Raw genomic sequence first — 27,778 nt, 5'->3', positions numbered from 1 at the left:
TTGGGCATACTTATCAGGGCTTCCTGGAGTTCACCTGGCATCAGTGGTGAATCCAGTGCCATTGCTTGGGTGTCTAATAATTTTGGAAGAGTTACGTTGTCGAGAATTTGATCAATTTCGTTTTTAGATGAGTTTATTTGTGGTGTATATAAAATTTCATAGAAATCTCTAAAAATTTTGTTTATTTTTATAAGGCCATATATTGTATTCCCAGATAAACCTTTAACAGCACATATGGTTGTTTTTTCTTTAGTGATTTTTAACTGGTTAGCTAGAAATTGTCCGGATTTGTTACCGTGTTCAGAATTTTGCAGGAAGTCTTTGTACTAAGAATTTAGTCTTTTTTATTAATAATTTCATTTAATTCTAGTTTTGTGTATTTTGTTCAATATTTCTTGATCTTGGTGTGACACATAGGCTTTTTCTAAGGGTTTGATGTTTTTTTCTAGTTCCTGAACATTTTTGGTTTCTTCTTATGTGATGAGAAAGAAATTATTTTACCTCTCATCACAGCTTTCCCTGCTTCCCAGAGGACAGATGCTGATATTCCAGGAATGTCATTATAGCCTAAATATAGAGTCCATTCTTTTTTAAAGTATATGGATAAACTCTTCATCTTTGAGTAGTGATGTATTAAATCTCCAGTTTTTACTTGACGTAGTATTCTTCTTGTGTATTAGTGTTAAAGATACAGGAGCATGATCGCTGAGAGCTATAGGGTGAATCTCAGTGTCTGAGATGTCACTCAGCAGTGAGCTGCTGACTAGGAGATAATCCAGACGGGAGTAGGAGTGATCAACATGCGAGAAAGGAAAAAAAAGTATATTCCTTACTGTTGGGGTGAAGGGAGCGCCAAGCATCGCAAAGACCAAAGTCGCTCATATACTGTTTGATTATATTTGTGGACTGCCAATTGTGCCGAGTTCCTGCTGTATTGAGCCTACCCATTTCTTCACTTAGCCCCAGGTTGAGGTCGCCCCCAAGAACAATTGTGCAATCTAGGTGTTCGCAGAGTGTACTAAAAAATCCGTGGAAGAATGAGGGGTCATCAACATTTGGACCATATATACTTGCAATACATAGCTCTTGGTTAAGCACAGATAGTTTAACGATTATGAATCTGCCCTCTGGATCTATAACTATGTCGAATATTGTGAAATTAATATTTTTATGTATTAAAATTGCTACTCCTCTTTGTCTAGAATTATAACAGGCTGAAAACACATTAGGAAACTCAGGTGTTTTAAGTTCATTCAAACCTGTCACAGGCCTGTGAGTCTCTTGTAATAACAGATTTGTACTTAACGCGTTGGAAACTCTAGGCTCCTCACCACATGTGCTAAATAAAGAGGCAATTTTAAAGCAAGGCTTTGAAATAGTGGCTATGACACTCACTGGTCCTTGGCCTCCTTCCTTCCGCTTAGCCTAGTCTCAGGGTGCTGGATTTGGGGTGAAACCCTCCATGCACGAATTGCACGAATCACTAGTGACTACTAGTAAATGGCAGTTATGTCAGGAACTCCGATTTACTATCCATTATCTATATTTACAATCTACATTTTGTGTTATAACTCTGCCAAATGATACATGCATGAAGCATATATATATTAACGTCAAAGTTTATGTTGGCTTTTGGCCCACAGCAGCAAACACTAACTATTATTTAAGACTATGATCATGTTTAATATAAGCATTCATCATTGAATGGAGAAAGGTTTCAGACGCCTTTTTCATTTTGTACAATTCTAAATTGGTGAACTTGCCAGTTTAGTCTAACAAAATGAAAAAAACAACAACCCTGAATTCTTTGCAATACATCTTATTTAACCATTTATAAGATGTCTTGATCATACACCATAGCAACTGTGACATCACCTTATTGTTAATGCCTGTTTTCCAAACTTCAATGCTAATCATCTTTTTTTAACCTGACTTGATGAGAGAGGTGGATTCCATATGGTAGAAACGTGTAAATGACAAGTTAGCCCTGCCCTAAACCTTGCTTTATCATCCTTTTTGACTCTAATGGGAACCAGAATTTACAAAATAAACAGTAAAACTTTAAACCAGCAACTGAGATCATAAATTGATCAAAAATGTTTGGTGATACAATCCAACACCAGAAACGCTGTTTTCTGATAGACTTTATTCTACTGGACAGTTTTTTAATCAGTTACTCCCTGTAGGCCATTTCAGGTGTTTATGTTCTGGACTGGCTTACCCTTTTCAGGTCAACAATTTCCATCTTATCTTAAAGTCTATGTTCTTGATTGGCCAACTGAATTGATTAGATATGCAAAATCTATTGTATGGCAAGCTTAAAAAAAGCATAATAAAAGGGAATATCATCCCCACAAATAAACACACAAATGATTCATAAACAGAACTGATTTGCTTATTTTTTGAAATTTATTAGATATTTTGTTATGTTCCATTGTCTAGACCTTCTGTCACAGCTTGGACGCTGCGGGAAAAAAGAACTAATTTTTATTACATTCACTACTAATTCCCCTGAATTTTGCCTTATCAGAAAAGAAAAGACTGAATACACTGTGAATCTTTGTCTTTCAAAACAAACAAAAAGAAAACAGGAAAAAAAACAACAGTAGATTTTGCAGATGCTTTTTCATGATTACAATAAAGAAAACAGTATTTTTGACTCCATCTGTTCCCTAAGCTTCTATCCCTCCCCTCACAGTCATACCTGGCATCACTGGTAATGCTACAAAAGGCGACTCCCGTCATCAAACTCAGGCTTTTCACTCCTCGTCATATAATTCAGAGGTCAAGCTGAATGGAGCTGGATTTTGGGAGAGGCCACTTCCTTCTTGTGTGATGCAATTCAAGAGTTTCTTAAAAGCATCAAGAGATCAAACAGAGAGAAAAAAAATCTAAAGGAAAAAAAAAAAAAGAGCATGCAAATTAGCTGTTTTGTTAAACCTATTTGTCCTCGTACTGGTGATATAACAGGTCCATGTCATGCTTGTACAGGTGTGAAACATGTCAGTGCTCCCGGAGTTATTAACATCCTGTAAAATCTATCCCTTTATCTGTGTAGCTGTACATTCATAAGCATGGATGAGGTACAGTTCAACACGTGAACAGTTTGCTCTGCTTTAGCAGCATGCTATCCACAAAGCTGTTATGTGCTCCACTGACATTCCAACTTCCTTAGAGTTACTTGTAGCAGTACAGTATTAAATGATAAACCTGACAATGCTGATGAGCGCTTTATCTGTAAAATCGGGCCTTTTATAAAGTACACTTAAAGGCTCTCTTTTACCTGTTAAACAAAAACACACAGAGATAGGTTCTATCAAAACCTACAAATTCTGAGACACACACACACACACACACACACACACACACACACACACACACACACACACACACACACACACACACACACACACAACTGATCAAAAGCCTTAACCAAACTACGTCATGATCATAAAAAACATCCTAAATATTTTACATTGAGCCTGACCTGATCTGTGTTAACTTCAATATATATATAAAAAAAACTCAGCCCGTGCTGTGATACACTGCTCTGACCTCAAGTCCGAGGAGCCAGAAAAAAAAGTTTGTGACAGAGGAAAGTGATCAACCCATTTTCTAGATGAGGCTCTGACTAGCTCACTGCAAGAGTCAAATTTGCAGTGCGACCTCATACTATACTACTTTCTTGTAGTTAGTTAACTTAGGTGAAAAGCTTTAAAAAAAAAAAAAGTAATTGTGTGTGTGGGTGGACAAACAAAAAAACTAAGCTAATCCACATCTGTAACAAACATGGCAGATCTGCCTGGACCCATTTGTTCTGTCAGTAGAGTGGAAACAGTCGTTTGAGAAAGATATTTAAAAAACAAACAAACAAAAAACTACCTTGATTCATGCACGCAGCAGTGCACAGACTCTCATCCTCATTTAAATCTAAAACAGAAAATAAAAAAATAAAAAAAAAAGAAGAAGCTTTTGGGGAGGTTTGACAGTCCTCCAGTTAAAGCCCTAGCCAAGGAGAAAGGCCATGCAGCGACAGCATGAGGCAAAGTTCAAGAGGCTGCTGGTGGTGTGAGAGCACTCAGAAGCCTTGATCTTATGCTGAATGTTAACCATCTCAGTCCCCAGACTGACAGTTTTAAGAGTGAAGGCAGTTAAAAATAAACAAGCACACAGATGCGTACGCCAACACAGAGGTGTAAAGTACATACTCTCGTGGAGGGTACTGACTTGCCCTCTAAACAACACACACAACACGCACTGCAGTGACAGTAGACATGCAGCGACAGTTTAAAAGTGAGGAGTTGCTGTTGTCCACATGCACTTGTGTCGAAGAAAGGGGTGGGCAAAAATAAATTACCCATCATGCATGAGCATTATCTTTGCTTTTAAACCATAAAAAATAGGCATGGATCTGCCTGAGAATTCAAAATAAAGAAAAAAAAAGCCAGACATAGTGGGCCAGTGGAACAAGGGCAGAGAATCGAGAAAAACCTTTTACCAGGACAAGTATATCGACAATACTGAGGGGAGAGACGAGGTTTAAAGTAGAGACAGACAGTTATAATACAAGGAGAACGTGGGGAATTCAATTGTCTGATACCTGCTTCAATCATCTCATAGAAATTTGTGTGGGAACGTGTAGCTAAAAACATTCTAATGAATTTAAAAGGCTTGACTTTGTGAGTCACCATTTACACACCTGGATAAAAACAAAGCCCATTGGAATAATCAACTAACAATTACATATCAGGCAATTTACGATCTGTGCAAAGTTTTTTTTTTCTTTTTATATGAATGCAAAACCTTTTTTTTTGTTTTGTTCTTTTTTTGTTTTTTTTTTTTGTTTTTTTTTTCTTCTCTGAGTGAACAGGAGGCTTGTGACTGGGGGTAGGATCTGTACAGTACTGTTAACCAATCATTTCAAACCCCCCAATGAATCATGTGAGACAGGAAGCGAAGAGGCGACAATCAGGGCCATTTCCTCAGCGTGGTGGACATGTCTCTGATGACATCATCGTGACAGGGTTTGGTTGATTTGCCTCACTGCTCATGAGCAGCACTGGTGCCTCGAATCTGACCTGTTTTACGCAGCTGAATGAAAAAGAAAAGGCAGTAGTCAGCTTGTGTGTTGAATGTGTGGAAAAAGTCAAGTGATGCTTAAACTGTTTTTTTAAACAACTGTTTGGTTTTTTTTGTTTTTTTAAACACAGATAACATTAAAAATGAACATTTTGCCCCACTTTAGTTTTACATATTTTAGTTCAATGTACACAAACTAGACCTAAATGAGAGGCAGAAAACTGACATATGGCTAAGCCAAACACAAAAGAATTCTCTTTGCCAAACTGTTGATGTTTTAAGTCTGTTAGTAAAGAGCAATGTGCATGCAGCCGACTTCCAAAAATCAAAGAAAAAAACCAACAATAAGCATCACAAACACAAAACATGAGGAGGAAAAATGAAAGTGCCTGACATGAAGGTGTGGGAGCTGAAAGAAAATCTTAAAACGTGAGCGAAAATGACAAACAGTAGCAGGCAGGAGGGGGAAAATGAAAATGATCACAATCCTATTCCTTAGCTTATCACTGAAGGTTTTTACATACAATGTTTAAAATGTATTGGTCATATCACTTGAGCAGAGACGAGTGAGATATTGAGAAGAATCTCTGTCTTACATGAATTTGTTGCAAACCCTCTTTTACTTATAACTTTCACTTATTACCTTTCGTTACCCCCATCCACAGAGGTTCAAATTATATTGCATTACATTCAGAGACATAATTACTTGTATAGTAGGTGTGTCAATTTCAACAGAAATATGTCTTAAAAATACATCCCACCCACTAACACATTACAAAATATGCCAAATAATTAGATTAAAGTGTTTAAAATACGAATATTTGATTAAAAAAGATTAAATTCAATTCAATCTGAAAAACTGCCTAAGAGAGGACTGTAAATCTGTCTTTGTGGAGTTGGCTTGTGAACACTCTGCCATCATTACCACGCGGTTGCTGTTAAATTATTTCAGACCTAAATACACTCCCATTGGGTCTAAGCATTTGAGAGTTTTATTTTGAAGAAAAACTACAACCATTAAGCTAGCTAATATATGTAATTAGGCTGCTGTTATTAAGTGTCATAAAACATAAAATTACTGAATAGAAGAAAAACCCTCAAACATTATTAATATGTTTTGCCTTTTTTCAGCTGACAGCAGCCTACTTATATTCCATAATTACAACATGCTTTTTCTCTGCGAGGGACATATCCGTCTACCTGGTATAGCTGGCTTTACCAGGTAGGTGGATATGTCCCTCAGAGGTACCTACTGCCCCTGGTAGTGCTGCTGAATATAATTAAGAATCCTCATCGACAGCCTTAACGCTCATTCTAGTTTTGATTGTCATGAATACAAAAAAATAATTAAGAACTGAAATCCACACATTTAAAGAAATAAAAATAAAAATAGGAAATAAAGGAGATAAAGGGATAAAAGGAGAGGAAGGTCAGAATGAAAAAAATGACACTGGGATATAAAGTGTAAGAGACAAGAGAACACTGGATGGTTCCAGATATAGGTTAAAAACAGCAGGACGACAGCAGCCTGAAGCCATGGAGTGGAGACTGATCCATGCAGTGTAACCATCACTCATGATGAAACTTACTCAGCCTGCCTCTAGTGTCAGACCTACAGCAACGGGGTTCTACTCATCTGTGGCACAGGTGCCTCGAACATCTCCTTTCTGACGCATCTAATGTGAAATTCAGGAGCAAAAGGGTTAAATCGCGAACATGAATCATGTTGTGTCTTCTCCAATAGCCCGGTCAAATATTTCAAACCATTACCACAGATTTCCAAACATTTCTAAATATGGAGACAACTGTATGTAATTTCAACTTTAAACTACCCCGAGACAAGGACAGTTATTTCAGATTGGATTCTGTTTGAGTTAATTACCTCCTCAAGCTCTTTTTGAGTCTCCTCTTCCATCCGCCTGATGTCCTCCATGGTCAAACCCACCCATTTGTCAATCCAACAGAACAACTGGCGGTGGAAGTTGGTGAAAATACGCTTTTCTTGCTGTGGAAAACAGACAGAAATTTAAATGAAAAAAAATAAGAATACCATAAAGGTTGTACAGCAGCTGAAATAAAGACAGATTTTCCAAAATACAGAAGTGCTTTAGTGACCAACAGCAAGAAAGATTTGTTTCCTTCATGTCTTTATGTCACATTCATCACACTTGTGTAAAACACAAGCCACACTCAACTCTAGCATGCAAAGACAGGACATAAATTGAAAAGCTCATCATGACAATAAAAACACTAAAAAAGTTAAATGTTTTTTAAAAAAAAAAAAAAGAAAGAAAGAAAAAGAAAGTAGTGTACCTCAGTGACCTTAAAATACTTAAAGACTATATAAGACTTCTCCTTTATCTGATAAGAGAGGAGAGAATATGTTACCCTGTGGATGAAGTTTTCCACTTTGGTCTGCAGACCCCACCATTTGAACTTGACAGTGACCAGTTTGTATGCACACATGTAAGGACAATCTGCCTTCAGCTCACTCTGCAAAGAGCACACAGGAAAAGCATAAATAAAAACAGGATTAGGATTAAGAAACAAAGGACAAAAATGAGCAAGATTCTGTGTCCATGTCTGGTACCTTCCATTCAGGGCCTAAAGGTCCTCTGTCTGTTTTGGCTGAGTGAAAAAGCGCAGGGTCTTCTTCTGGCTTATAGTCCTGCAGGAGAGTCAAAGAAAAAGAAATCTTTAAATGTTGAAGAACATCAACTTGTCTGCTGCAGGAGCACAGAGAAGGCACGATTCTTTGAAGACTGCAGATACTACACAGACTAGAGCCCAACGATTTTTCGGACCAATGTGATATTTGGCGATTAAAAATCTGATATCCCTGAAATTACTTCTTTACCCTCTACCAAACGTTGCTAGCTGGTTGTTCTGTTTGTGGTGTCCCAAATGTGTTGTCAACAAAGAAGATGCAGAGTCCCCTCTAGTGGATAAACTATGGAATATCAACACTGAGTATTAAAGGGTGCTGTTCCTGTCTCTTTTTTACATTTTTAATTTTCATTTCTTGGTCATAAATCCAGACACAAATATATCAGTTAAACTGCCAATATAGGCCGCTATATCACCCTGCCAATATATCAACACTGACGAAGAGCAACAATCTCTCTCTCTCTGTTACATGCCCTAAATCTTGCTGTCTCAGTCACACTGAATCCAGCCTACCCTTTCAGCAGAGTTCAGGATGGCCTGTAACACTGAAGAAGAGCAAGAACGTATCTCTGTTACATGCCCTAAATCCTGAGCTCAAGGTTTACTGTGCTGTTTTAATCCATTAGCTTTGTTGGGAAAGTGTGGCGAATAGCTGGAGCAGATGGACATTTAGATTAAGCCTTGACCTCCACACTGATCCACTTAAGTCATTACTTTACAGAAGTCAGTATAAGAAACACTGGGACAATCGAGACTCACCTCAATGACAATGCCTTAATACCACCTTTAAAATTTTCAACCAGAAGTACAATGACTTATGTTCTAACTGATGGCCCAATGGATTACTGAGCTGCTCCAAAAGACAGATTTATAGTTTATTTAATAACACAAACTATAAGGGCATTCCTTTCAAGTCAGACGGTGACAAAATGTTAAATCGACAGAAGCAAAAGACATAGATCATAGTCACACAAAAGACAAATGAATAGATTATGCAGGGAGAAAATAATAAAACCATCTGCTGGGATACTGTGATAGCAGAATTAGGAATTTTAACAGGAACATTTTAAGCTGGACATACACTGCGATTTTTTTCAGTCGCGTTATTCAGCTTCTACTCAAACTGCACGATTGACTCGCAGGGGTTAGACAGACACTGTGCGTCCATAACATGGAGGTTATAACAGAAAATCTGTCGCTCGCTCTCCCTTTTTCTCCCTCTGTCTTTCACTCACACAGACACGCACACCGCCACCATCAACTTTGCTAAATTGCTAATGAAAAACATTGATCAGGCAGCTGTGATTGAGCAGCAATGTCCATCCACGGTCGTTGTGGTCATGATAATTTTGTGAGGCCACGTTGACAGTGTTAAAAGTAACCTAGTCAGTTTTGAAGATTAACAATGGCTAACACTGAGCAGTGCTGGTTTTCTAACACTGGAATATTTCTAACATTTTGAGTTATTTTCCAGTGTTAGAAAATCAGCACTACTCAGTGTTAGCCATTGTTAATCTTCAAAACTGACTAGGTTACTTTTAAACATATAACACTGTCAAAAGTGTTAATTTAACACTCAGTGTTGTATTTAACACTCAGAGGTGTGGACCCATATAGACACTCTCTAGTGTTAATTTAACACTGGAGATTTTGCTGTGTAGCTGTGTAGCTGTGTAGCTTTGAACATAATTTGACTCTTCTCCTGCACAAAATGAATCAAGCGAGCACAATTTACTCCAAATCAGTTACTCCAAATGTTATCAGATAACAGATGACAGAGCAAAAACAAGATATTTTGGTACTTATTCTTTCAGTTGTTTTCAGTGCTAATGACAGAGGTTAGTGTGTATGCAGGAATGAATATAAAACCATATGCTTGACTGTGTTTTTGCACTTTTGGACATATAAACTTGTCTTTAATGTGTGATTTTATTCAATAAAATTCAAGTTATTTATAAAGTGCCAATTCACAACAGTGGTTGCCTCCAGGTGTTCAAACTGTAAAGCACTTTCTCAAATGTTATTACTATTGTTATTATTCAAGTTTATGAAAATATAATGGCAAAATGCAACAATCCTGTAAGTAGGGCTGGGCCATATTATACTGTTCATGGTAATACCGGTATAATGTTAGGTAATGATAAGAAAATGAAATATCGCGATAGAATATGGATAAAACACGTATGCGCAGAGCCTTTGTTTTCATACACACATGGTGGAAAAAGCATGACGGCGACGGAGAATGAGAAGGGCAAAAGCAAATCGTTGAATGAAACAGATGAAACAGAATTGGTTTGTAAAAGTGGTGCAACTTCAGTGGTGTGGAACTGGTTTGGTTTTTGTCCGGCGCTCAAAAATCTGTTTAAAAAAATGTTTGCCTCTGTTTTAGTCTTTGGTAAGCTGTGAAGCTGCACCGCTTGATGGATTGTCGGAGCATTACGGCTACCGTAGTGAGGAGCCTCGCGGAGTGATACCAACTGTACTTCAACATAATATTATCGTATTGTGTGTGTATAATTAAATTGTGTGAGTAAAGTTAGACTTATCTGACTGTTTTTTACTGCAGTTTCATGTTCCAAACCACCTCTTTTTGTGGAGTTGTAAAGTATTTTGTCTTGCATCAATTATATCGTCAAGTTATATCGTTATCGCAAATTTTCAAATATATATCTCGTGATAAACTTTTTTGGTCATATTGCCCTGCCCTACCTGTAAGTAAGGAAATCCTGCACAAAGTCTTTTATCTGGTGAGCTGATCATCACAACACAGAGCATGTGATAATCCAATTAATGTTATCATGGTGATCCAGCCAGGTAAAAAGAGAACCACCTTTGTGACACTAAAAAGTTTGGTACCTGGCAAACCAACTAATCTATCTTCATAGTACAGCCCTCAGGTAATATAGTCCTGTTTGTGCTCTTGGTGATCCTTACATTTGATTTTGTTGTAGACATAGACAGGCTAAAGAACTTATTTTTGTAGTGAAGTGAAACTGAGTATTGATGGACACCTAATGGACCTACTCTCCTGTGATGGGTCCCTTTCAGATATCCTTTGAAAGCAATCAGCATTCAAACTATGCAGAGTCTATCACTCTGTTGCCTTCTCTCGAAGGTCCATACACGAAAGCATCTCATAGCCCCTGTGTAGGTTAAATTCCCACAGTCCTACTTTCTGTGGAGGTGGAGAGCACATGGACAATAATGTGAAAAAAAAAAAACAGCCTTAAGGCTGAAAACAAATTAATTCAAAGCTTTGTAAATTAGATATGGACTGGTACTGCTTTTATACTCAAAGACTTGTAAGAACACTCAAAGAGCTTTTTACAAGTCTCATTCACCCAATCACACACACATCCATATAAGTGATTTTTATTCTTTAGTCAAGCACTCTTCTAACATGTACAAACAGTCACACTAAAATGGATACATACAGGCAAACTCTGAATTCAGCATTTTGCCCAAAGATACTTTGACATGCAGACTAGAGTAGCCAGGGATCAAGCCCCTAACCTTCTGACCCACTCAAACTCCTGAGGCACAGCTGCTTTACCTGCATAAGCAACTGTAAATACATAATTTTCTAGTTAAAAAAACAAAACAAAAACCCCCCATAAAGCCCTCACTTTTTTTTTTTTAGAAATGTGTTCCAGCAAAAATATTGTCCTGTATTCAGGTCTATTAAACTTTTTTTTATTTAAACTTCTTAATGTGTGGCTTATAGGAGATCTTCATTAAACATCATCCATAATCAAGACTCACCCCTGGGGCCACTTCTTCTTTGTTTGCAATATCTATGGGTACGACTTCGACAGTCCTCCACGTCTGCTCATCCAGTTCATGGACCTGCATAAAGAAAACAAAGTGGAAACATTTCAGTGCAAAACAGGGAGAAAAAGAGGCATTTGTTTTTCATTCAAATTTGTTGAGTCTAAATCAAATCACATGCAAATTCAAAACTGCCGTGTAAACTCTAACTTGGACCCTTCTATCATGCAAGTGTATGACAGAAAGATTTATCAACATAAGGCTGGCCAGCCTGTGTTTTGTGGCTTTTAAAAAGGAGCCTGTATCTCAACATAGGGACATAAAAATCATGGACATTTCTCAGGTGTCTAAACATTTACTTCAACCCGCACTATCCAGCATTTCTCAATATTATATAGATTTTCCTTCCCCCTCTCATTTGACAGAATTTCAATGCACTGCTGGGATACCCCCAGCATTCCTTTTCACTTACATTTTCTACTGTTCCCATGTCAGGTTTGTGCCAGGTCTCGATCTTAATCATGAAGTCATCCTTCATGTACTCATTCTGAAAAGTAGGAGACAAATAACATTCTTTATATGTTGAAGTGAAGCAATGACAAGCTGTCACTCAGAAGTCAGGCAGGTCCCCTACACTGACAGTTACAGCTGATCTTGGCTGGTACCAACAACACTATGAATGGAAGGTTGTGAGACGTAAAACCTGCAGCTAAATCCAATTAACCAATCAGACTAAAGCAACACTGGTGATGCTATACCACTCAGCTCTGGTCTATTTTTAATATTAGTAACGCTAGTTAACTTGCCAGTAATGTAAAGCAATAGTGGGCTCTGAACTTCAAACATCAAAAGGACAGAGAAGCAAATATCAAGGAACAGAGAGTGGATCAAATATTTGTGGCATACGCTGATGAGCATTTGTTGCATACATAAAGTAATATCTGTTTACTTTATGCAAATGCAAACTGGCCTTATAAAAATTAAACAAATATGTCAATGAAAATTGTAGATTAAGTTTTATGTTAAAGGATTTGAAGCAGGTAGTGGAAGATGTCACATCAAACTCAACTTTGTGGAAGTTTCCTGGCATTAAAATGAGCTGTGATCATCTAACTTGGTGTTAGACCCCTCCTGTCCTAGAGGACATGGAATGGCTAATGGGTGGATTTTCTGGTGGGACTAGGCCTTTAACAACAACAAAAAAACCTCCAAAAAGAGGTAATGAGTAACTCACCGTCACAACTGCAGAGTAAAAAGGAAAGGAGAAAAAAAAAAGAGCATCAGTATCAAATAATTAACAAAAAACTGTACATTTTTAGTATTATTTGAAATGCATTTATAAAATGCCTATTTCTGTAGTGGCTAAGTGCACTATCAAAACTATTAAATAATAACAAGTCTAAGTTTCTTCTGTGCAAACAATTTATTTGCCAAGTATTTTGTAGTAAATAATAGAGGAATACGAGGCTCTTGTTCTATGGATCTCTCAAATTTCCCTGTCTCGGACTGCAGCTGGTAGTCCTTCTTCCTCAGCCTCGATGAGTTGGTCATAGCAGCGGATGAATCAGCCTTCCACCTGCTGCAAGTTCTGGTTAGAGTGATTCTCCCACTTGCAGTGGATCTCTGAATCAAAAGGTCTACTGTTGTCAGCTGCAGTCCAGGATGGTGGAAATACTGGGGAAAACATCTGAATCATACAGAGGACTTCCACAATTGCAGCCTGGCTGGCAAGCCAGCTGGTAGGGAAACATGAGATAGGAAGGGCTGTGGGTAACTGGTCACTAGCATCTACTAGTGAATCAATTGCATATTTCCTCACTGACAAATTACTCGCCATAATTTTATCATTAATGCAATTCAAATAACACAAGCACACTTCTGCGTGTACTTACTAGTGCGACAGTATGGGTAGGCATTCCAAGCCTTTTCGTGAAAAACTAATGCTCCTTCTGGTGCAATCATCTTCACGTAACCCGGGACTTTACTGTTATGAAAGAGAAAATTAGACAATCCTTATACTTTCCAACTTGTGTCTTTCAAAGGCCATAAAACATTGTAACAGGGAGCCGACTGCGCTCTTTAAAACTAATAATAACTCTGTTTGTAAATGGCTATTATCTGAAATATTTAATCAATTCTCATGCTGTACATGTCTAGAGCTCTTACCCAAACCCATTTCCCGTAATCACATAATCACAAAGACCATACAATATACAGACGGTGGACAAAATAAGTTTAAACACCTGACATAAAGCCTGAACCTTTATGCACAATTTATCTATTTTCAGTTGAGGGACTAGACTTTTCATTTAAACTAAGGGAAAAAAAACAGTCCCCTAAATGCATCACTTGCAGCGCGAAAGTAATTAACACATATACATCTAGTCTTAGACTATTGAAGTGATAAAAAATTTTAACTTTTTGACCAGTTCTCACGTTCCCTTTCAGTCGATTCACTTGGTACAACACATAAGTATTGGATATCACACCCTCGCGTGTCCTGGCTGAAGAAACTTTTATTCACACCTTTAAGGCAGATGACGTGTGATGACACACGCATGGCCCCGCCTGCACATATAGCCGCTTTCATCACAGTCATCCCTCAGTTCTTACGTTCTTCACCTCGCTGAGAACACCTCTGCTGAGTTGGTCTAGCTAGCTGCTGCTAGTTAGCGCCGTTGTCTGCCGACTTGAACTTAGCTTAACTGCCCCTGTTGGTGTTAGCCTCCAGTGCGCAGTTGGTGTGTAGGCTGCCCGCAGAGCGCTAATTTCGAGTTTTTCCTGTACAGCGTTTGGCTTTGCGGTTTGGAATAGACTCCAAACCGAAGCGAGCAAAGCAGAAATCTTCTGTTCGCCCCTGTCCTCAGGGGTGTGATTTCTCTTTGCACAAAAGTGACCAGCACAATGCCTGCCCTGTCTGCCTGACGATCGTCAACGCTAGGAGACCGTTGATGGAGCCCGAAGCCTGTGGGTTTTGTCGACGCTCGACCCCAGAAAGACAGGTGACGTTTGTGGAAAATGTGCTGGGAGGGACGGCTGTCGCACGGCATGACCTTTTCCTTTTCGAGTCTGGAGCCCTGGCTTCATCAGAGTCCGAAGACGAGGATTATCCGGTCGATGTCCCCGCAATTAGCTGGGCTGACCACATGGAATACGGTGATGGGTTAGCTGATGACGAGCTGGAACCATGCAGGAAGACGATAATGTGCTGGACATCGGCCTGGACATCGATGGTTTGTCGAAGGATAAGCAGGAGTGTTCACTGTCGTCCCAATATGCCGCCGCTGCTGCGCCGGTCGGGCACGATGACACTTCTCTTTTTTTCCCCTGTTTCGCCATGCTTCTGAAAAGCTGCAATTGGACTGGCCCTCTCCTCCGACAGCTCAGAAGCCGTTCAATTGGCAGGCTTTTTCCTCCCTCCGGAGCCCGCAACGACCAAAACCCGCCTTCCCATGTTCCCATACTTTGTCTGCCAGCTAATGGCATCATGGGACAAACCTCTGTCTACCTGCGTGTGATAGACAGAGGTTTGTCCCACTGTGCTCGGCTATGGACAGTGCATGGAGGGCGACGGCACCAAGGAGACTGGCTTAGCTAACCCACCCCCTATGGAGCCGTCACCATGCTCCAGACGTACCAGGCGATGTGCCTGGTTCCTGGTGACAGCACCGCTGGCACCTCTTCTTAACGAGGTCAGAGTTGCCATGGATTACACCCTCTGCACTGTGCAGTGCTCTCCCTGGGCAGAGGGATGGCATCGACAGTAGTGGCGCAGAGGCACCTGTGGCTGACCCTCTCTGACGTCTCGGATAGGGACAGAGCTGTATATCTGGACGCACCAGTGTCTGCGGCTAGGTTATTCGGACATTCACTTGAAGCCATTCAGGCTAGACTCGACTGAAGCAGACAGAAGCTCTGCGCAACATCATCATTATGTGTGTGAATGTGTGCGTGAATGGGTGGATGACTGGATATGTAAAGTGCTTTGGGGTCCTTAGGGACTAGAAAAGCGCTGTATAAATACAGGCCATTTACCATTAGGCGAAGTCCAAGCCCGCAGCTAGCTCTCACAGGCCCGCCGCTCCTCTGCCGACTGGCAAGAGACCGGCGCCCACTGCTGTAGTGGGTGTGCCGCCAGCGGGGGCACATCCTCCACCCCGAGCTCCACGTCAGTTGGCCTAGAACAAAGGCCCACCCTCGGACCGCCGGCGGGACCTGACGCCCAGGAGGAAGACGCCTCAGCCCTCCTAGCTGTGGTTTCGAGGGGTCTAGCGGCAGGAAGACGCTGCTCTTACCCCTCTGTTGCCGCCCAAGAGGTGCCACTTAAGTTCTGTTCAGGTTGTCAGCCCTAGAAGGCGCTGCACTTTCCTAACACTGTCTCCCAAGCACAACGCCCTGCACACAAAATGCCTCAAGTTGTAAATGTTCAGGTGACCACATCAAGTGTTCCAGCTGTTTTTCATTGTTGTGCCCCAGGAAAGGTGCCTCCAACAAAATGTATGAATGTACATGTTCCCATATTACAATCAATAAAGAGTGTTGTTTATTCTCAAACAATCACAAATGCTCAGCCTGCAGGCAGAATGAGCCAGGTCAGCCAGCTGGCTGCTCACTTGCCTCAGTGGTGGGCTTGCGCCCCTCTCCGTGAGTGCTGCGAACCATTGCCATGGGTTACCGGTTGTAGTTCCGGGTCAAGCCGCCTCTTTTCCGGAGAGTAGTAAACACGACTGTCGGCACCGAAGCGGCCATGATACTTAGAGAGGAAATAAAGTTGTATTGCAGAAAAGAGCAAGATGAGTGGTCCCTACTTTGGAGACAGACAAAGGTTGGTACAGCCGTTATTTTGTTGTTCCGAAAAAAGGGGGAGGGCTTTGGCCCATCCTCAACCTGCGAGTCTTGAACACGTATCTACGAACGTACAAGTTCAAGATGCTAACACTCAGACAGCTCTTGAGTGCAGTTGGCCTAGGAAATTGGTTTGCAAGAATCGATCTAACAGATGCTTATTTTCATGTGGCTATACACCCGAAACACAGGCAGTTTCTGGGGTTTGCATTCAAGGACGTAGCCCTACAAATACCTGGGTGCTGTCGTTCGGGCTGTCACTCGTTCCTCACACCTTTGCGAAATGTGCCGAGGCAGCGCTAGTGCCCCTCAAAGAGACAGGCATCCGCATCTTAACCTACCTAGATGACTGGGCTCTCGTAGCTTGCTCCAGAGAGCAGGCGGAGACACAGCTGTCGCTGGTTCTGTCACACATTCAGACACTGGGGTTCTCTGTGAACTTTCAAAAGAGCTCGCTTATCCCAAGTCAGCAGATTTCTTTCCTCGGTTTGGAAATATGCTTGCTTTCCAGCCACGCATATTTGTCGGAGCACAAACTGGCCGCGTTTCATCGCTGCCTCGCTCAGTTTCAGCTTGGACGCAGACTCCGTTTCCAGATATTACATTTGTTGGGCATGATGGCATCTATGATCACTGTAGTGCCACTTGGACTGTTAAAGATGAGAGCATTTCAACGCTGGACTCTCTCTCACCGCCTGTGTGCATCATGTCTCCTCCGGAGGAGGCCGACGGTAATCGCGTCTTGCATGCTAGCGCTCTGTCCTTAGAGGGAGCCCGGGCTGCTGCATCAGGGCTCTCGGATTGGGAGGGTGTTGTTTCGCAAGGTGGTGTCCACAGATGCTTCCCTAAGAGGGTGGGGAGCGCTGTACGAGGGTGCATCAGTGAGAGGGATCTGGTCGACAGCCCAGTGCGAGCTGCACATCAACCACTTAGAGCTGTTAGCAGTGTTCTTAGCTCTCAAACATTTTCGTCCAGTCCTGGAGGGCCAGCATGTCTTAGTCAGGATGGACAATTCAACAGTGGTATCCTACATACAGGCAGGGGGGTACACGCTCTCTTCCCCTGTTGACGCTGTCTCGCTCTCTGCTGTTATGGTGCAGTGTTCATTTTCTGACTCTAAGAGCCACCCATGTCCCGGGCCACCTGAACCTGGGGCCGGACCTTCTCTCCAGGGGGGGTCCTCTGGTGAGAGAATGGAGGTTACACCCTTTAATAGTGGCTCAGATTTGGGATCTATTTGGCAAGGCGCAAATAGATCTTTTTGCTTCCAGGGTAAATACTCACTGCCCCCTGTTCTTCTCCATAATCGACCACGATGCACCCTTGGGCTTGGACGCCTAGCGCACCAATGGCCAGACGTGCTCCTGTATGCATTTCCCCCAGTGGAAATGATATCTCCAGTTCTAGAGAGAGTGCGTCGGCAGTCTCTCTCTCTGATTCTAGTGGCCCCTTGGTGGCCCACAAGGTCGTGGTATGCAGAGATAATCAGCCTGCTAGCAGCGAGTCCTTGGCAGCTTCCTCTCCGCAGGGACTCCTCTCTCAGGCGGGAGGAGAAGTGTTTCATCCGCGCCCGATCTGTGGCGCCTTCATGCTTACCTGCTGAGAGGTTAAACTTGATTGCTAAGGGTTTGCCACCTAGTGTGATAGCGACAATTCAGAGCGCTAGGGCCTCATCTACTAGAGGCTTGTAGCTTACAAATGGCGAGCCTTCGAGCAATGGTGCCAGGACCGCCACACTCTCCCATTTCAGTGCTCTATTGTGGATGTTTTGAATTCTGCAGGAGCTGCTGGATAAGGGCCTTTCATTTTTGACAATTAAGGTTTATTTAGCAGCTATATTTGCTTGTCATATTGGCTTTGACGGGGTGACACCAGGTGCACATCCGCTTGCCATACATCTGTAACCGGAAGGTCGCCGGTTCGATCCCGGGCTCTCTGTCCTGGTCGTTGTGTCCTTGGGCAAGACACTTTACCCTACTTGCCTACTGGTGTTGGCCAGAGGGGCCGATGGCGCGATATGGCAGCCTCGCTTCTGTCAGTCTGCCCCAGGGCAGCTGTGGCTACAACCGTAGCTTGCCTCCACCAGTGTGTGAATGTGAGAGTGAATGAATAGTGGCATTGTAAAGCGCTTTGGGTGCCTCGAAAAGCGCTATATAAATCCAATCCATTATTATTATTATTATTATTTTCTGAAAGGAGTTCGCTAGCTGAGACCTGTGCTTAAGTCCAGTGTCCCTGCTTGGGACTTGTCTTTGGTGCTGGAGGCCCTTTGAAGCCTCACGTGTGAACCCATTGAGTCTGTGGATATGAAATTTCTTTCATATAAGACTGCATTACTTCTCGCTTTGGATTCGGCAAAGCGAGTGGGTGACCTTCATGCACTGTCTGTGCATCCCTCCTGCACACAGTTCTCTCCTGATGGCCACATGGTCGTATTGCGTCCAAATGCTGCCTATTTTCCCAAGATCATGCCTGCATCTTGTAGCTCAATGGAGTTTGAGTTGCTGAGCTTTTGCTCCCCTCCTTTGGCATCTGAGGGGCAGAGGAGGATGCATTCCATTTGTCCAGTGCATGTGCTACGCACCTACATTGAGCGCACTCAGAATGTGTGTTTATGTGACCAGCTGTTTGTCTGCTTCGCTAATCCAACTTGAGGTAGAGCTCTGTCTAAACTGAGGCTGTCCCACTGGATGATAGAAGCTATCTTACTGGCTTACAGCACCAAAGGTCTTGCTTTGCCCCAGGGGTTGAGAACTCATTCTACCAGGGGGATAGCGACCTCATGGGCTCTTTTTAAAGGGGTGCCTGTAGCTGATATTTGTGCGGCAGCTAGTTGGGCATCACCGCACACTTTTGTGTGGTTTTACTGGTTGGCCGTTACAGCCCCTTCGGTGGCTCGTCCTTTCTGCTGGGTCTACCACTCACTAAGGTGGTGGTGGTCCGATTCCGGTTCGGTAGCTGCTCTGCGGGGCGTGTATATATGTCCCATACTTATGTGTTGTACCGAGTGAATCAACTGAAAGGGAACGAATAGTTATGTCTATAACTTCTGTTCCCTGAAGGAGAGGAACACCTGTTTGAGGGTTAAGAGTAGGTTTTAGGTTTTAAAATTAGAATTAGGTCAGGGGTACTGATTTGGCACCTCTCTCTACACAGTGTAAAGCAGGCAGCAGTTACACTGGATGAAACCAGGAACAGACAAGAACTTTGCATATACAGAGCCTGTCAATCAAACAAATCATCCTTATTGAGTGTTTAAGTAATTAGGTCAGACTAATTGTCTCTTATAGAGGACCCTATAATTTCCCCTTCATTCCTCTACGAAAGAAAATTAATTTCAAAGCCTTGCCTTTTTAGATGATATATTTTATGTGTGTACTGTCCCTTCTCTCCATCCTTCTCATAGGGTTCATTCTTCAGCACTTCAATGCCTTCTCCTCCTCCTGTCTCATTTTTGCTGGCCTCAGCCACAGAGTACAGTTGCCCTACTTGATACTGCAAGAAATGGGAACACAAAGAAGACAGAGTGGAAATCAGCTTTGACTACAGTGAAAAATCCTTAGATTAACTGGAAGGATTGTGAAAGGCTTTGCGGGCCCTTGAAGCCTGTGAAGGCACATAAGTGCAAAGATGGAGTATCACTAACAGCAACTAGAACCAACATAGGAAGTAATTGTCTGTATTAATGTACATTAAAAAAGCAATGTTGGGCTGCACGTTCGTTTACAAGAGTCTAGCCACATTTTAAACAGCATTTCAGTCACTGAGTTGTACACTTAAAGGTTTTAAACACATTTTTACAAGCCCACCAATAACATCTTTATATTTGTACATTTTATCTTTAAAAAACAAAAAAACTTTGTCCCTTTATTTGGACTTGCATGCCTAATGAAGTCCACCATCCTGATATTAATGGTTATTTGACACAATGTGCTTCACAATACGAGCAGTAACAAACTAATAAAAAGACCCAAACAGACTCATATAGAAAATCCTTCACTGTGTTGAGAAAAAAATAACACAACAAAACAATTATTTCTTGTAGAATCCCAATAATAATCTCAATTAGAAGTGAAGGTTATTAAAGACTAAACAGAAGTCTAGTTTTGAGATTACACACACACACAAAAAAAAAGAGCATAAAAGCATCATTGCTGTTAAGTCAACAGCCAGAATGCAGTTCAAAAAGTTGAGTCTACACCCCAGCGTAACTCTGATCTCTGCAACACACAGCCTGTCCCAATAACATCAGTAGTCTCTAACAAAGGCTTTTTGTCTTAATATGAGGTTCAGACTAAAGTCAGCGTGGATGAACATTTTCTGTGTAAGACAAACACAATACTCCCTCTATTTTATCAAAGTACAACAATAACACAGTGAATTTAAATAATATGCCCATATATATTTTAAGAGAACATGTAGGCAATAATACTCACCTCTTCTACAGAGACTGGCAACACTACACGGCTGCAAGGAGGATATGACAGGAAAGGAAGAGAGAAACAAATAGGTTAAAGACATAAAAGATATGAATAAAATATGAATAAAATTCCATTTTTAAAATAGAACCAAGCTGATCAAATGTTAAGGATTAAACACTCTTTTGGATGGTTGTAAGGAGACAGATGCCACTGCCTAGAAACTTTTATGAAATGGTTCAACATTCCTAAAATTTTGCTTCTTTAAAAACATTTTTTGCTATAAATGTTTACCAGTCTGAATGTTAACACGTCAGTGAGTAACTGAGTATAGTATATGGCTGTAGCTAAACTCCAATTATTAAGTAGCAATAGTTTTCTGATAAAATTATGAGCAAGCACTTGATAACAGTGTGAAGGAGGAACGTTGTTTCGAAGAAACAGGTCATCTGCTGCCAGAACCTCCGAAGTGAGGGGAAACAGATGCACCTAGCAGATGCAGCTATGGTCCGAATTTCAAAATCCTACGTTCACATATACAAGATTTCCAGAAAACATGACAGAGAACTCTCAGTGACCTTAAGGTCGAGGTCACTGAGATTTTAACTTGTACAATATTTTTAGTAGATACACCTAGGGCTGTGCGATATGACCAAAATCTCATATCTCGATATAAGAATTCTATCGTCGATAACGATATAAATCACAAAAATGTAACATTTTCTGTAAATTCTGTGACTCTCGGGCAGCTCGTCTTGCGGGAAGTGTTTCCAGCTGCGCGTCATGTAGCTGAAGTCGAGTGTTTTAACAGATGCATGAAACTATACATTTTTAGACATAAGTTGTAACGACCGCCGTTTTCTTTGTGAGTATTTATTACACAGGGTGCTGCGGGGAAAAGCCTGTTCTAACGTTTGACTCTAAGGTTTATTTTTTAGCACCTGGCGGCTCTTTTTTACTTCTCATCCGTAAATAATCTGCTCTTTCACGTGATTCAGTTTATTTTGAAAAGTCTCAACAGGATCTTGAGCTTTATTGTGAAAGGTTTATGTGGAACATAAACAAGCAGACACGCGATGGTGTTACCGTCATTGTTGCTAACCACATCGCATAAAAACAGGCGCTTGTCCGTCAGTACTGTGGTTATATTAAATATAAGAGAAAGAGAGAACTTTAAGAAATTAATATAGCCACTACAGTGACCATCAAAACGATGAAAAAATATTGCCGTAAACAGTTTATTTTGCGACACCACGAAACAAACGATAGCGTAAAATGAAACGATAGACGTTTTTATATCATCATCCGATATATATCGTTATATCGAACAGCCCTACCCATATGGAAAAGATATATATAAATCTTATAAAGTTTGTATCTGTCTTGTGTGAAACTTGTATGAAAAGCATATAAGAGTGAAAACAGATATAAGATCCCTTGAAAAATTATATAATGAAACTTGTATGTTTTGGATACTTACTAAAACAATGTATGAAAGTAATGAGAAAGTGGCCACTTTCATGAGTAAATCATGTAAGTTTTTACTATTTCTTTTCCATATGGGTAGATACACCTATGGTATCAATTTAAAACTCCTATGCCACTTTGTTCTCGAGTTATTGCATTCATAAACTTGGGTGTCTGTATTGACCGCCTGCCCAGCAGGTTGATGACAATAGATGGGGGTTAAAAGTGCAGCACAGAGAGACAATGATCAGGATAAAACACAAACTATTTCTAATGACTCAAGTTGGCTTCAAGTTACAGGCTGTCACTTGATGAAATCTGTTATAGTAGGCATTCAAAAAAACATCTCATATTTAATGACTTTTTCTATTGTTGTTGTTTTTTGGGGGGACTGGGGGTCATATGATTAATTTTGGGGTATGTGGGACCTAGAACCAATGAAAATGACATTTAACCCCATAGAAATTAATATCAAACAACAATGGCAGCATGCCAGGTTGCCTAGAAACTTGTACTAAAAAAAGAAACAAGAATTGGTTCCACAAGTTTGAATTTATTTTTGCATTTTCTCTAACCCACCCAGGATCAAAAAATACATACAGGCTCAAGTGCATACATACACCCACACTAATACTCGGTTCAATGTCCCTTAGCAAATTGGACCTTGGCCAAATGCTTTTGGTAGCCATCAACAAGTTTCTGGCTGGATATCTGGCCACTCTCAGAAATGGTTTCATTTAAATTAGTTTGTTTCATCCAGCTTTTAGGCATAGTTCACAAGTTAGGCATGAGGTTGGAGCTTGGACAGTCCATTCCAGAATCTTAATGAGCCATTTCTAAACAACTGCAAATCAGTTTAACCTTCCTGTCGTGTTTGGGTCAACTGTACATGAGTATAAATTATTCAGATGTGTAACCACTTTCCCAAGTGGTTCAATAAATCAAAACTTGTGATCAAATATTCAGCCAATTTCATGCTAGATGCTTGTTAACGCCTACCAAAAACATCTTTCAAGGTGCAGTTGGCTAAGGGACATTTAATAAAATATTGAATGCATTAGTAAAAATCCAAAATAATTTCAAACTTCTGCAACCAGTTACTGTTTTTTAAAGCCAATAAAAGATACATTCTGTACAATCATTTCATCTTAGCTAAAGAAGAGTTGTAAGAAATCATTAAACCCCCCCAAATTACCATCAGATATTGTGTATCTATTAAGCTGTAATCCCCACTAAAATTGAAACTTAAATAGTTACCTTTTAAAAACTAGATTTGACAAACCTACTGTTTCAAGACAATTTAGTAGTAGTAGTTCTAGTGTTAACCTTAAACGTATTAAAATAAGAGCTACTAGACCTGAACTATTATATGCATATTGCAGCTTAATTACAAAATGAAGGAAATCACCAAACAGACAGTAACGAATTCTTTCTTGCTTAGATCTTCATGTCCTCATTAATAAAAAATACTCCTAGACTGGCAGAGTTAGCACCCCACCCTTTACCTAAACATCTACTGGTTGATCAAGTGTGTGTTCTCTTGTGTACTCAATGTCTACTGTATATAAACACTACTGTGTGCTACACAATATTATACTTCAGAATATCTACATAATTTGCATAATGCATGCAATTTTCAAAGGTACAAAAAGTTGTGTCACTGGCAATCATTAAAGGTGACTTATTTGCTCATTTTCACCTAGTTTTTGTCAGTACATCAATAATCAATACATTACAACATATATTTAAATCTTCAGCATTTAGTGTCAAAGAACAATCATAACCCCAAACTGTATTTACATTGACTAATACTCACTATGTGTAAAAAATAATGGCAGCGAAAAGGTCTACACCAGCGGTGTCGAACTCCAGGCCTCAAGGTTTTAGATATCACCCTGGGTCAACACACCTGAATCAAATGATTAGTTCATTACCAGGCCTCAGGAGAACTTCAAAACATGTTGAGGAGGTAATTTAGCAATTTAAATCAGCTGTGTTGGATCAAGGACACATCTAAAACCTGCAGGACACCGGCCCTCGAGGTCTGGAGTTCAACACCTGTGGTCTACACTGAAAATGACCTTCTTGGGTTAAAAAGGCCAAAGGCCAAACTGGCTTGTGAAGACATGCTTGAATTTCAGACATCACAGACAAATGCAGTACAAGTACTCTGGTGCTCAGACACAACCTTTAAAGTTTGAATTATAAGCAGCTTTATTTGTTTCTCTTGCTACAACAAATAACAATGTAAATTTATAGCTAAAATAATGAGTAAATGAATTGATTAGTTATAGAATGAATTAGTAATAGTCAGTTAAATATTCATGTAGAATCCCTTAAAATGTCAGGATTCTTAAATGTAATAATATGACTAAAAAAAAATCAATTTCTACAGTGGTCCTACAGTGATACAACAGGCATCTTTTCATCCTAAGTGGAAATTCATTCTACCATTTTTTCCCACAGTCTGAAAGCTCTGTATTCATATGCACATGCACATCCCTTAACTATCGCTTTGAAATTTCAGCAAATTGTATTTGCTGATCATCTATATATTTCAGCTGCTTCTCCAGTGCAACTGTCTGGGAATGTAGCTGCAGAAGGTAGTCCTTGCTCTGCTAAGGAATAGAGGGCCTAACCAGATTCTTGAGCAAAGGAAGAACTGCTACATGTGCCGTTAAATCCAACATTGCACATTTTTCACACAGTCAATTGAAATAACTGCACCAAAGCTGCTTTATAAATAGTATTATTTAGTACCGAAAATCGGTTGTACTAAGAAAGTAATTATGCCTGACATAAAAACATCATAATAAATGCTCATGTTCAACGTATACAATCACACACGTGGCAGTGGGCTAAACCAGCCCAGTGTAACATATCAAAATGTAAGGTCAGCCTTACAGCATTAATATTAGTCATCTGTGACTCAATTCTATCAAGTCTAACATCAAAAGTACCACACATTTACCAGTGGCAGTGGCTTACAGTTATTTTTTGCATCACACCAATTTTGCATGGGCTAAATGTTCAGTGTCATGAAAGGCTGAAAGACATTAAAGCTGTAAGGTTGTTTTGTTTTTGTTTTTAAACGAAAAATCTTAAATTATTTAAAATCGCATTATCCAGCAACAAAAAGAAAAGAAGATACATACTACAATCAGTTCAGAATTTTATAATACGTGATTAACCAGTAACAACACAAGCTTATGTTTAGGAATTTTTTAAATATATTGAGATATAAGCCATTAATGAAAGATTAATTTCAGTAACCAGTATATTTGTTTCTCCCTCCGTGAGACTAGTCAAGTTTATTTATTTATTTAGACTATTTATTTATGAGACTACGTTAGTTGCTTTTAACCAACAATTTTTATAGATATTAATAGTCCTGGCTCTGATACTGAAGTACTGTATGGAATCGAACCCATTCTGTGCTATCCCCTAACAACAGGTAGCCTCCCGTTATATGTAGGCTACACAGGTTAGCCACGCAGTGAATGCTAGATTTAATAAGAAAGAATGAAAACGTCCACTGCATAGTTTCAATCCACCCGATTGATGGGCAGAAATATTAAGAGTAACTGTTTTAACAATTACGCATCATTAATATAATGTTCGTGTTAGCTGCCCAGTTTTAGAGGGTTAACTTTATACCACTAGCGCAACAAACTAACAGCAAAGTAGTTAGTTCTTCCATAACCCCATGCTAGCTTGTAGGTATAGCTGACGTATGGTACGGGGGAGTACAGACAATAAACCCTGCATAACTATTTCCTAACAATAAGCTCTCTTCTGCTTTAACAATGAGTTGTACTAGCAGCTGATTGCGGACTTTTAAATAAACTCGGTTGTCAGAGAATTGTCATGCTAGCCGCTACAGCTAACTTAGCCAGCTAGCATAAATGGTAAATCCGACAGAAGGACCCTTAATCTCTCACTCACGGGACCAAAGCTTAACGTAACGGCATTTCAGAGATATAACACGCTGCTACATGGCTAGCTGCAGTCACGTTGGCAATACAGCAAACCGTCAAAGTAGTACTAACTCGCTGAATGTGCAAAAGGCTTATGTGTGAGCGGTGCAGCCTTTTTATGTAACTCGTTTTCATTAAGAAGCTAATTATCCCCTCTGCATCTACAACTCAGAAGCTAACTGTAGCTTGTACTAGCAACGCCTTAAAAAGACCGGTGGGTCCCGTTATCCACGTCCTGATCCAACCTGCTCAGAAGCTGGCTTTTTACAGACTACAGGAGCGTAAAATACAGCGAACGACAACGCTAAATGAAACACACATGCGTACTTCTCAATAATCAAATGTGGGACCAATCTGAATACCCCACTAAACGCACTAAAAAAAACATTTTTTAAAAACATTTTCACACTCACTATTCCTTGATGAGCACCATCTTCGTCACACGGGCTGCGGCTGCGCAGTGGTAATCGACACCCGATCAACAAGTCAGTTCCGCCCTCCGGGAAAAATCTGATTGGCTGAAACATCCACACCATTGTTCATGTAATACTGTAGCTCTGTATTCCATTGAACACTGTGTTAATGAATTTGTCATATACTACTATGATATGTTCAGTGATATTTATTATGGCGAAATATACATAAATACAACTCACTATTTGCCATGTTTTTGGAATTAAAAAACTAAGAGCAGAAACAAGTATAGTAATTAACAAACCACTGTTTGCTCTCAGGGTACTTAGTGGACAATTTGTTTTCCATGATCTAAACTTTAAAACCTAATTTTGGTAGGTTTATATCACAATTAGGTTTGGTAGCTTTTGGTCCAGATCTAGAAAAATACTAACTGGCTTGGCTTGCACAGCACTTGGACCGATTTCACTTGGAATTTCCATAATATATTTTAATATATACCTATATTTTAATACTCATACGTTTCTATAAATTCAAGACTTTTACTTCTAACAGTGTGATATAGCTAGTTTTTAAAAATAAGTAATTGATTGGGTGAACATCGATGCAAGAATATACATGCTGCCTGCTCTATGGCTTATCGTCAGACTAGAGGAACAGGGCGTTGTTTGAAACAGGGCGGATCGCTTGGAACGCCAGGCTAGCAGGTACTAAAAAGTACCTGGTACCTATGAACTAATGGAAAACCCTGAAAACCATAGCGAACCATGCCGATTGGATCCCAGTAGGTACTAATCGAAAAGGGGATCAAGGAAAAGGTGTAAGCCCTGATCGCACCAGTCCCAGGGTCCTTTAAGTCCTGTGCTGTTTAGCAGTCAGCCATTCTGCAGTATCTCTTTAGTCTGAATCTGCTCCAGGAAAAGGTACCGATGGTAAGGAAGACATCATGTTTAGTGCTGGTTCCAAAGAAAGCCACCTCTTCTGGCCTTAATGACTTCAGCCCAGTTGCCTTGTCGTCATGTTATGAAGGTGTTGGAGAGACTGATTCTTGCTCAGCTTAGCTTGCAGGTGAAACATCTCTCAGGTGGGGGTGGATGATTCTGTTATCTACCTGTTGCAGCATGCTTACCTGGATAGTACTGG

General features: G+C 40.3%; 1 protein-coding gene across 2 annotated transcripts; it reads right to left on the bottom strand.

Annotated features, from left to right (window-relative positions):
• Positions 1–466: 466 nt before the first annotated feature.
• On the bottom strand, positions 467–26,713 carry pitpnb (phosphatidylinositol transfer protein, beta). 2 transcript variants are annotated; one of them, XM_005944611.2, is made up of 12 exons: positions 26,635–26,713; positions 20,796–20,826; positions 19,709–19,854; positions 13,407–13,498; positions 12,749–12,756; positions 11,987–12,061; positions 11,509–11,592; positions 7,670–7,747; positions 7,468–7,572; positions 6,962–7,084; positions 6,669–6,755; positions 467–5,091 (listed from the first exon to the last, which is right to left on the bottom strand). In XM_005944611.2, the coding sequence occupies exons 1-11, from the start codon at positions 26,652–26,654 to the stop codon at positions 6,708–6,710; spliced, it is 810 nt and encodes a 269-aa protein (XP_005944673.1). In that variant the 5' UTR covers positions 26,655–26,713; the 3' UTR covers positions 467–5,091; positions 6,669–6,707. The 2 variants fall into 2 exon arrangements, with proteins under 2 accessions (XP_005944673.1, XP_042068949.1); XM_042213015.1 differs by lacking the exon at positions 6,669–6,755.
• Between the last annotated feature and the right edge of the window lie 1,065 nt (positions 26,714–27,778).

The sequence above is a fragment of the Haplochromis burtoni genome, unplaced genomic scaffold, assembly GCF_018398535.1.
Source record: "Haplochromis burtoni strain Fernald_Lab_line unplaced genomic scaffold, NCSU_Asbu1 Contig_407, whole genome shotgun sequence".
In the NCBI taxonomy this organism is placed as follows: Eukaryota; Metazoa; Chordata; class Actinopteri; order Cichliformes; family Cichlidae; genus Haplochromis; species Haplochromis burtoni.
Note: the sequence above shows the minus strand (reverse complement) of the source record. Positions and strands in the feature narration are given on the sequence as shown.

What these genes read in the sequence shown, in the direction of transcription:
- pitpnb (XM_042213015.1), bottom strand. Translation starts at nt 26,654, where the DNA reads ATGGTGCTCATCAAGGAATA. An exon ending in TGCCAGTCTCTGTAGAAGAG is followed by an intron (nt 19,855 to 20,795) that starts GTGAGTATTATT and finishes CATTTCTTGCAG; the next exon opens with TATCAAGTAGGGCAACTGTA. An exon ending in ACATGGGAACAGTAGAAAAT is followed by an intron (nt 11,593 to 11,986) that starts GTAAGTGAAAAG and finishes TTCTTTATGCAG; the next exon opens with GTCCATGAACTGGATGAGCA.